The sequence below is a fragment of the Quercus lobata genome, chromosome 12 (assembly GCF_001633185.2).
Source record: "Quercus lobata isolate SW786 chromosome 12, ValleyOak3.0 Primary Assembly, whole genome shotgun sequence".
Lineage (NCBI taxonomy): Eukaryota > Viridiplantae > Streptophyta > Magnoliopsida > Fagales > Fagaceae > Quercus > Quercus lobata.
The window spans coordinates 732,331-743,879 of record NC_044915.1 but is presented as its reverse complement, the minus strand read 5'-3'; the positions used below and the strand labels follow the sequence as shown (position 1 = coordinate 743,879).

Genomic DNA, 11,549 nt, shown 5'->3' with positions numbered 1-11,549 from the left:
AGAGAGTAGTGTGAGAGGAGAGAGAAAAATGAATAAAAATTAAGTAGCATTGCTACAGTGATTTGCTACTTTTGCTACTAGTAGATCACTGTAGCAATGCTAAGAAAGCCTAAACTTATTGAGAGGGATACTAAGCATTACAATTTCTTAATTCTCCAATTTGGAAGCGTCAATACTCTATCTCCAAATTTTTGAGTAACAGTTGAATTAATGTTTTGAGGATGTCGAGGTATTCTTAATGCTCATGCAAACCAATTTGGAAGGTTAGTACTTTCTTTCCAATTTTTTGAGTAATTAATATTTTGAGGATGCCGAGGTATTCTTAATGCTCATGCGAACCAATTTGGAAGGTTAGTACTTTCTTTCCAATTTTTTGAGTAACGGTTGAATTTATGTTTCTAGATGCTAAGCAGGTAGAAACCTTTATTTTTATTTTTTGATAAATGGGATAATATTTCAACCTAGTACCTATTGGTTATGACATTTGTTCTATGATGATTGTTTTTTATTATCAGACTAAGACACTAATTGATATATAATATAGGCGCGGTTTATTTTTAATATATTTGATGATAAAAAAGTTTACTAATTAAGCTAAATTGAACCTTTTTTTTTTTATTTTATATATATTCATTTTTAGGCCCATTCTTAGTCCACTCTATTATTTTAGTATTGAAAAATGCATAAATCTCATTAAGTACCTATTAGATGCTCCTACCTTGGATGAGCTTTGTATCAAATTAGAATCTGATGCTTATGGTTTGTACTCTTTAAGGCTTGTAGCCAATACTTCGCCTTTTATGGCTAGCTAATATACGCATATCATCCTTTTCAACCGAAGAAAAAAAAAAAAAAAAAAAAAAAAAAAAAAAAAAAAAAAAAAAAAAAAAAAGACATTAACCACAGATTGGGATGTAAGAAAAAAAAAATTGACATTTAAAAAATAGTTATATATATTTTTATTTATCATTTCTTTTATTAAGTACTTCTTGAGTAAGTAATCATATTGGAGGAGAGTTAGCAGATATATATACCCACTCTGATACATGGGTTAGTAGCAGTGCATTGGGTATGAGTTTAACGCATGAACAACTACGCTGCTAACATTATAAGTAGGCTTTGTGGAGAGTGCAGCAGAATGAATGAAGAGAGATACATTTGGTCGTCGGCTTGAATCTTGCAAGCTCAGGTCTAAACGCCAACGTTGATGAAATCGTGTTCCAACAAATAAAGAAGCGGCCCTTCACTGTTTTTGTTCGAAAGTCCTTGGTATCTCTATCTAAACACCAAACGAACAAAACAACACCCACAAGAAGAAGTAGAAGTGGTTTTCAGAAGATGAAGAAGCGAACGAAAGCTGATGAAGATGAAGAGAAGCTGGAGCTAATAGAAGATTCACATATTAAAAGTAGAACAAGTGCGGACACTACTCCTCAAACGACATCATCATCGTCTGAGGATTCAAGTTCCGATGGAACAACCTCCACGTCAGATGATGATGATAATGAGTTTCACATGTCAGAAGATGATGATGTTGATACTAGCAAGGCTGAGAATAAGATTGAACAAATGGGTAGTGATAATGCTAATGGGGAGAGAGTGAAAGTGGAAGTGGATGCTCAAGCTCAAGCTCAACCTCAGAAGAATGGTAATGGTCATGGTAATGGGGAGAGGGGAATAATGGGGCCGAGGTTTAAGGATTTTGGAGGGATAGATAGTGTAATTGAAGAGTTAAAAATGGAGGTGATTGTGCCATTGTACCATAGAGAGTTACCGAGGTGCCTTGGAGTCCAACCCATATCCGGGATTTTGTTGCACGGGCCACCCGGTTGTGGCAAGACCAAATTGGCTCATGCCATTGCCAATGAGACCGGGTTTCCATTTCATATGATTAGCTCTACTGGGATCATCTCTGCTGTCTCTGGTATGCATTTCCTTTTTATCATTATTATTATTTCTTTTTTTCTTTTTTTTAAAAAAACACTCTAGCCCGGTAATTAAATCTTACGGGCAATCACTCCACCACTAGTTGTCGAGTAATTGAGGGGCATTCACCCCTAATGGGATAAATAGTTTATGCTCATTCCCAAGATCAATTATTATCATTTTATAAGATAAGAGTTCAATAATTGTTAAATTTCCTAAAGGGATATATAGGGTCCATTTGGATTGAACTTATTGTTACTGAAATTGAAAACTGAAAACTGAAAATACTGTAGCAAAATAATTTTTAAATGTGTGAATAGTATTGTGAGACCCATGAATAGTGCATAAACAGAACATGAACAATGCGTAAACAGTGCATAAACAATATTTTTTGTCCCTGACATGATTTTATTGTTCACGCACGGGGAAAAAAAAAAGCTTGAAAACGCAACGCACTTTCAGCTCAATCCAAACGCTCTCATAAGGTCATGGATTTGAAAGCTATGATCTTGGGGCCACCTTGAAGGGATTCCTTCTTGTACTTACTCGGTATGTGTATGAAGTAACATCTATTAAATATTCAAGTGCTTGAAAAACTTTGGAACACCCTAAGAGTGTACATCTTTGATTAATAGGGTGGTAAGGAATTTGTGAGTAAGGGGACTTAAAGCCTGCTTTGCATTCTACCAGTATCGTTCATCAATTTAATTTTTAGGGAAGTGATTCTTGTTAGATGCAGATTTTTCAATTTAAAGACATGAATAGGTTCATTATCTCGGGCCTCGGCATTCAAAAATGATTAATTTTTCCTAGTTTTTGGCATAATTTCTCATTTTTATCCCCCTCTTCTTGCATTGGGCTTAATTGTTTGAGAAGCAGCTACTTTTTTTTTTTTTTCCTAAAAATTAGAAGTCCTATAGTTGTTTCTCATTTGATGGATATTTCAGGTGCAGCAGAGGAAAATATTCATCAGCTTTTCTCTAGAGCATACAACACTGCACCGTCAATTTTATTTATTGATGAAATTGATGCAATTGGTTCTAAAAGAGAAAATCTAAGAGATATGGAGCGATGAATTGTGACACAGTTGATAACTTGCATGGATGTACTTCAGAGACTATACCAGGCACATGCTAAGTCAAGCTCAGAAAGTTCTAATACGAAACCTGGCTATGTGCTTGTAATTGGAGCTACCAATAGGCCTGATGCCCTTGACCCTGCACTAAGGATGCTTGGACGATTTGACCGTGAGATTGCTGTAGGTGTTCCAGATGAAACTGGAAGGTTTGAGATTCTTTCTGTACTTACACGCAATCTTAAATTGGAGGGTTCTTTCAATATTCTCAATCTAGCCAGGTCTACGCCTGGTTTTGTTGGGGCTGATTTGGCTGCCCTGGCTAACAAGGCTGGTAACCTTGCCATGAAGAGAATTATTGATGAAAGAAAGTCTGAGCTATCTAAATATTCTTCTATAAATGAGGAGCATTCTGAAGAGTGGTGGAGGCAACCATGGTTGCCTGAAGAGATGGAAAAGCTTGCCATCACAATGGCTGATTTCGAGGTGCTTTTGTCTTTCTATTTCCTTATCGTTTTGTATCTAATATGCTCTCATTTATTCACTTGCTTACATTTCTAGGTAAGTGAATTTTGGTCAAGTGAATACAAATTTTATATTTTTTTTATATATTCTATTTTCAGTATGTTGATGTAGGCCATGTGGCTTGAATTGCCAAAGCCCAATTTGGTCTTCTAAATCAAATACAAGTAGTATTAGGAAACCGAATACAACTAGGAATATAATTCCTAGTAATAGCCGACCTATAATATATATATATATATATATATTAGGTTTGGGTTGAAAAAAAAATACATAGAGAGAATTAGAGTAATTCCTAATCCTAGCAGCAACCACATAAGAAGAAGAATAGTGTTTTCTTGTCTTGTGGGTGAGAGAGAGCTAGGGTGTATTGGGAATTGGGTTTCTTGAGAGTGTTCTTTTGCACTATTGTATCTCCCTAATTTTTATAGTGAAATTTCTCTGTCGTCTCCATGGAGGTAGGCAGTTTGCCGAACCACGTAAATTCTTGTGTTCTTTGTGTGTGTGCTTGTTATTTGATTTTCGCTTATTTACTATTATTGATTTGAGTCCTGGGGTGCTATCTGCACAACAAGTGGTATCAGAGTAAGGTTAGGATTCAATCCTTTGAATACAGTAAAGATGTCAAGTACAAAGTATGATGTAGAGAAGTTTTGTGGTAAGGGAAATTTTTCACTTTGGCAAAGGCGGATGAAGGATCTCCTAATTCAACAAGGAGTTCATAAGGCCTTGCTTGGGAAGGAGAAGAAACTGGAAACGATGAAGGATGTAGAATGGGTAGAGATGGATGAGAAAGCAGCTAGCACTATTCGTCTTAATGTAGGTGATGAGGTCATTCACAACATCCTAGAAGCAAAGACCGTAAAGGAGGTTTGGGAAAAACTAGAAGGTCTTTATATGAGAAAGAATCTGACGAACAAGTTGTACGTGAAGAAGCAACTGTATAGTTTGCATATGAAGGAGGGTTCTGATCTGTTGGAGCATCTCAACATGTTTAACATGTTGAACATCCAACTGTCAAGTTTTGGGGTGAATTATGAGGACGAAGATAAAGTGTTACTCTTATTAACGTCACTTCCTATTTCTTTTGATCATCTAGTGACTACGTTGATGTACGGGAAATAGACTATAGTACTCGAGGAGGTGACTAGTGCTCTCTTGTCACATATAAAGATGGAGCAAGATGGTAATGGTTCTCAGGCTGATGGACTTATTGTAAAGTTTGAGTCAAGCAATAGAGGTAGAAGCGGGTCAAGAGGATGGAACTCCAACAGGAACAGATCACAGTCTAAATCACGTGCAAAGAAAGACGTAGAGTGCTTTTATTGTCACAAGAAAGGGCACTATAAGAATCAGTGTAAAGAGTTGAAAGAGCATTTAGAGGAGAAGAAGAATGGAAAGAAGCCCCTAGAATCAGCTAGTGTTGCTGAAGAAATATCAGATGACAGTGAAGTTGGTGCAGATTTACTTTCAGTCTCATCAAGTAAAAATGTTTTATTGGAATCTTGGGTTTTAGATTCAGCATACTCATATCATATGACTCCAAAGAAAGATTGGTTTGACACGTATAAGCCTTACCACAGTTATGGTCCAAATGGGTAATGATGCTACATACCCGGTTATTGGAATTGGTACCGTGAAGATCAAGATGTTTGATGGAGTTGTGAGAGTTCTTAGTAATGTCAGACATGTTCCAGATCTTAGAAAGAATTTAATTTCTTTAGGAGTGTTGGATGATTTGGGTTATTCATACTCATCAAAGGGTGGAATCATGAAGATTACCAAAGGTGCTTTGATGGTGATGAAGGGACAGAAAATAAGCACGCTTTACAGATTGATTGGGAACACAGTTGTAGGCAGAGTTGCAGTCACCACTCCGGTGGAGTCCATCACTAACGACACAAAATTATGACATATGCGACTTGGCCATATTGGTGAACGTGGTATGTTAGAGTTGCACGAGAGAAATTTATTGAAAAGGGTGAAGACATGCAAGCTAGACTTCTACAAGTATTGTGTGTATGGGAAGCAGCATAGAGTCAATTTTAAGACAGGCTCTCATACAAGTAAGGGTGTTCTTGACTACATTCATTCAGATGTTTGGGGTCCAGTATCAGTTTCTTCTCATAGCGGTGCTCAGTATTTCGTCAGTTTCATTGATGACTACTTTAGAAAGGTATGAATTTATTTTATGAAGCATAAGTCTGATGTGTTTGGCATATTTAAAAGGTGGAAAGCACAGGTTGAGAATCAGACTGGCAGGAAAATAAAATATCTTAGAACAGATAATGGACTAGAGTATAGAGATAAAGAATTCATAAGATTTTGTGAATTAGAAGGCATTACTCGTCACTTCACAGTTAAAGGAACTCCACAGCAGAATGGGGTTGCAAAGAGAATGAACAGAACCTTAGCAGAAAGAGCCAGATGCATGAGATTGAATGTAGGGTTGCCTAAGGTGTTCTAGGCAGAGACAGTTAACACAGCGAACTTCATTATTAATAGATCTCCATCTTTAGCCATTGATTTCAAGATTTCAAAAGAGGTTTGGTCAGGTAAACCAGTTGATTATTCGAGTCTAAAAATCTTTGGTTGTCTAGCTTATGTGTATGTGCAGAGTGGAGAGCGTTCTAAATTGGATTCGAAGTCAATAAAATGTGTATTTCTTGGTTTTGAAAAAGGTGTTAAAGGCTACAGGCTTTGGGATCCAATCTCAAAGAAAACAATGACCAGCAGAGATGTCATATTTGATGAAGCCTTTATGTTGAAACAGAATGAAGCAAAGACATGTGATGATAGTCCACAGGAGAAATTAACTGTTGAGGTGGAGCTTGACGAGAATAGTTCACCTAATGATAAGGGTGATGTTGAGATTGATCCACAGCAGCAACAAAAAGAGTCTTATTCAATTGCTAAAGGTAGAGAGAAGCGGGTTCACAAAGCACCACAGAGATATGGCTTTGAAGACATGGTTAGCTTTGCTCTCATAACTAGTAGTGGAGATCCATCGTCTTACAGGGATGTAGAAGAGATGGGGTCACTACAGAAGAATAAGACTTGGGAATCTTCTAGTATGTTGACAAAGTCAGTTCCAACAAATAAGTTCAAGAGCTACTTGGACTTGGTTGATGTTTGCAGCTTGTAAGCCCTTATGGGCTAAGGTAGAGGCGATGGAGGAGTTTGCTCGTGTAGCTTGATCAATTCAAGCCAAGGTGGAGATTTGTTGATGTGGGCCATGTGGCTTGAATTGCCAAAGCCCAATTTGGTCTTCTAAATCAAATACAAGTAGTATTAGGAAACCAAATACAACTAGGAATATAATTCCTAGTAATAGCCGACCTATAATATATATATATATATATATATATTAGGTTTGGGTTGAAAAAAAAAAATACATAGAGAGAATTAGAGTAATTCCTAAAACCCTAGCAGCAGCTGTATAAGAAGAAGAATAGTGTTTTCTTGTCTTGTGGGTGAGAGAGAGCTAGGGTGTATTGGGAATTGTGTTTCTTGAGAGTGTTCTTTTACACTATTGTATCTCCCTAATTTTTATAGTGAAATTTCTCCATCGTTTCCGTGGAGGTAGGCAGTTTGCCGAACCACGTAAATTCTTGTGTTCTTTGTGTGTACTTGTTATTTGATTTCCGCTTATTTACTGTTATTGATTTGAGTCCTGGTGTGCTATCTGCACAACACAGTACTTACCCATTATGAATCAATCCTGTCTCATCACTCTAATTTAAGTGTGAAAGTTGAAAATGTGGAGATAACACTGTAGATATTTAGTTTTTTTTTTTTTTTTTAGTGTTTTTAGCCACTGTCATACTGTATGTCAATACAATTCTGCTAGTTTGTTCTTGTTTAGTGATTTTCTTAAATGATGATGCAAATTGCTATTATGTGGTGTTCTGCAGGAAGCAGTTAAAATGGTTCAACCATCATCAAGAAGAGAAGGATTCTCTACCATTCCTAACGTAAAATGGGAAGATATCGGTGGGCTTGATTTCTTAAGAAAGGAGTTTGAGCGTTACATAGTTAGACGTATTAAACATCCAGAGGATTATGAGGTATTAACAATAATTGTTTTCTCATTTATTATGCTGTGCGTGTGTGTATGTGTGTCTCACTTTGCAAGACTTCATTGGAAGTTTAAACAGAGAGCGTACGAGGGCTCTTCAAAGGAAGAACCTATATCTGTAAATGATATATATGTACATACATATATGCATAGAGGGATGGATGGATGGAACGGTTGAGAAGTTTGAAAATATATGTTTCACTGACATGAAGGTAAATTTATCTTCTAGTTTGCTTCAACCAGTATTTCCCACTAAATTATGTTAGCTGAATTTCCATGGGAAATTGTTGAGGTCTAGAGAATCAACTAGTCAAGAGATTAAAGCTAGGCAAGCAGCCCTGCTCCATTGCAGGAATCATGCCACTGGATATGCCTGGAGATTATCAAAATAGTATCTCCATAGTGATATTGAAGTTTTACTTTTGATATTTGGGTTAGGAATCGTAGAAGTTTGTTAGAACAGGTGTTTCTTATTAGAAGAATTACCGGCAGGTCAATTCAGGCTGTTCATGATAAGGACTGTGTAGGATTCATTAAAATTTCCCATTTCCAGGTTAGCGTCACATTCGAGGGATGTCGTTCTTTGAACGTCAATAGAGCAACAAATTTTATTTAGATAACGATGCCAACTAAGCTATCTTGTCTCTCATGTCAAGTTTCAAGGTTCCTTGGGCAAGGACTTTCTATGTCTGAAGATGGCATAGTCAATGATGCGACTGAAATCATGTTATAGCTAGGTAAGAAGAATGCTGTACACAGAGAGGCTGCTAATTTAGTCTTTCACCCCCACTACACACGCACAGATCAAAATGCATATTGTAGTGGATTACTTTAGAAAGGAGAGGAATAATGGTGATATTTGCTGTCTATTCATCCTGTGCAATTAGTTTGCCAATCTGGAATTCCATTTTGACATAGTTTCTCCGGCAGGTTTACACTTCTTGATATGCTTGAGTTTCACTTTTAGCAAAGGAATCTTTATTTTTTCTGATTCTTGTGTTCTATTTCTTCTGATGGTACCTTAATTAAATTTGGAGCCCTGCACTTCATTTATTAGAAACTTCTTTGAGTTCTTCTTGAAAGCGTAGAAGCCTAGAAGCTACATTCTAAATTGCTGATCCCGCATCATGAAATTATCTGCATCTTCAGGGGCTTGGATTGGACTTAGATACAGGATTTTTGCTCTATGGGCCTCCAGGTTGTGGTGAAACACTGATTGCCAAGGCTGTGGCTAATGAGGCAGGAGCCAATTTCATTCACATCAAGGTTAGTCTCTGATTTTCCCTTTCCATTCTGTCCGTGTATCTGCAATGTTTGATATATTTTCATAACGGTGTTTAGTACATTGGTATCGTGAGAATCAAGTTGCACTGTTAGAAAAATAAATGTACTCGTCATTGTATTTTTGTTTGATTTTGAGTTCAAATACTTACTTGGATGGTCATGGTTTTTGCTGATGGTTAGGACCCTGAACTTTTGAATAAATATGTTGGAGAAAGTGAGCTGGCAGTTCGGACATTATTCCGTCGTGCAAGGACGTGTTCACCATGCATACTTTTCTTTGATGAGGTTTGTGGTTCTCTTTGCTTGATAAATGTCTATTATTGTTCTTGTGCTGTTGTGGTTATTTTAAATGTTATATTGTTATCAAGATTGGGCTGGCCTGGATGGAATGACTGGAATGTTGGCTACTATTGATGGAGTTTTTTTTTCTTCTAGAATATGACTTCTTTTGATCTTTAACAGTGCTTATGACTTACTGAGTAAATTCAATTATAAATTGGTAAATAAGGTTTTCTGGGCGGAGGAATGCGTTTTTCCCATTTTCAAGAACACATTAAATGCAAACTATCTTACCTTTTCCCTTTGCCAATATACTTTTTCTTTAGACTATCTTGTGCTTGTAATATGAGGTAGATTTTTCGTAATGAAGTCATTTACTTATCCCCCCCCCCCCCCCCCCCCCCAAAAAAAAAAAAAAGGTTTTAGACTAGTCCAGTGTCTAATTGACTCTCTTGTCTAATGGAATTCAAGAGTTAATGTGGATTGACTCTCGAACTAGTTTTTTGAACTGGTACTGTCTTCTTCAGCAATCAAGGCATTAAGATTCTCTCCTAGGAAAGCTTGAAATTTCAGTTTTACAACTGTTTTTTTGAAGCAGATAGTTAACAGTTATAAGAACCAACTTATGTTGTCACCACGAGATATCATCATACAAAAGTTTCAGAATAGTAAAAGACAACAAAGCAGAAACCAACATAATTCTAAATTCCTCAGTTTAATAGAATGGCAAGTATGATGCATCTTCTTAATAAATTAAGTTGACCTTATAGGGTCTCTTTAGGCACTTGTTTAATATTAATACATGATATATGTTTGAAGCAAAAGCAAGTCAATTAGTGTATCATATTAGAGATGTATGCGGAATTGCCATTTAGTAATTGTTCATTTCTCCTTGTCATTTCACTAGGTTTTCTTTCATGATCATATAGATGAAATCTAATGGATTTGATGGGTAGGAGTTATGCTGTGGTCATTAATTTTTCTCTGCTTTTTTGAGATGGTTTTATCCCCCATGATTTGTAGGTGGACGCTTTGACAACAAATCGTGGTACAGAAGGGGGATGGATTGTTGAACGGCTACTGAACCAGGTCAAATAATCTCCAGAGGGAGCCTGAATAAAACCATGCTTCCCTACTTATTATGTTTTTTTGTTTACAAATTTATATTCCATTATTGATGAAATATTCCCATTGCCTGCAATTGCAGTTACTTATAGAATTAGACGGTGCAGAGCAGCGGCGGGGAGTTTTTGTCATTGGTGCAACAAACAGGTAAAACTCAACATTTTTTATTTTTACTTCAATTTGTTCTAATGACTATAACCTTATTGATACCTTCCTGTTGGCATCTCATTTGGCAGACCTGAGATGATGGACCGAGCCATATTACGGCCTGGTAGGTTTGGTAAACTTCTTTACGTTCCTTTGCCCAGTCCGGATGAGCGTGGAAAGATCTTAAAAGCTCTTGCAAGGAAGAAGCCTATAGATGCCAGTGTGGATTTGAGTTCTATTGGGCGAATGGAGGCCTGTGAAAATTTTAGTGGAGCTGATCTTGGAGCACTGGTTTGTCTATACTGGAATACATGTGTGTGTGTGTGTGTGTGTGTAGGGGTTTCAGATGAATGAATTGTCTAAATTTCTACTATTGACAGATGAATGAAGCTGCAATGGTTGCTCTTGAAGACAGACTGAAATCAACTGAGAGCACTTTAGATGCAGCTTCTTTGACAATCAAATCAACACATTTTGAGAGAGCAGTGGGTCAAATCTCGCGTTCCGTGTTAGACAAGGTATGATTCATTCTGGTTTTTTTTTTTTGGTCTAGTGCAACTGTGCAAGGATTCCTGAGACTTGATAATAAACCAATTGATTTTTTTAAAAGCCTAACAATATCTCTTCTATTTGGTGAACAGCAAAAACAATACTACCAAATGTTGTCTGAGAACTTAAAGGCAGCATGAGAAGAATCATTAACTGACTTTCTAATGTACCATGGCTGTGGATTCGATACTCAATCCAATCTTGACGATCGATGGCATTGTTGAAATGGTATGAAAAAAAATAAAAGACACTTTTGATGCCAAAAGTGAAAAACTATTTTGGTCATTAATTTGCTTTGTAGCAAGTAAACCTGCATTCCCCTTACTGGGCGAAGAAACTTTGAGATTACAATGTTTTTGGGAAATTTCATTTTTAACTTTATTTAATTTCTTATGCAATAGTCAATTCCCCTTTATTGGGGAAGAAACTTTGAGATTACAATGCTTTTGGGTTATTTTATTTTTTACTTTATTTAATTTCTTATGCATTAGTCAAAAGATAAAACATAGACACATAGTTACATCTCTTAAATTACAAAAGAATGGAGATCAAAATTAAACTGGA

General features: G+C 36.5%; 1 protein-coding gene and 1 pseudogene across 1 annotated transcript; both read left to right on the top strand.

Annotated features, from left to right (window-relative positions):
* Window positions 1-1,338: 1,338 nt before the first annotated feature.
* Window positions 1,339-11,125, top strand: LOC115971607 (annotated as a pseudogene).
* On the top strand, window positions 5,307-6,777 carry LOC115970062. The gene has a single exon (XM_031089729.1). It carries the CDS (start codon window positions 6,249-6,251, stop codon window positions 6,666-6,668), a length of 420 nt encoding a protein of 139 aa, XP_030945589.1. The 5' UTR covers window positions 5,307-6,248; the 3' UTR covers window positions 6,669-6,777.
* Window positions 11,126-11,549: the final 424 nt, after the last annotated feature.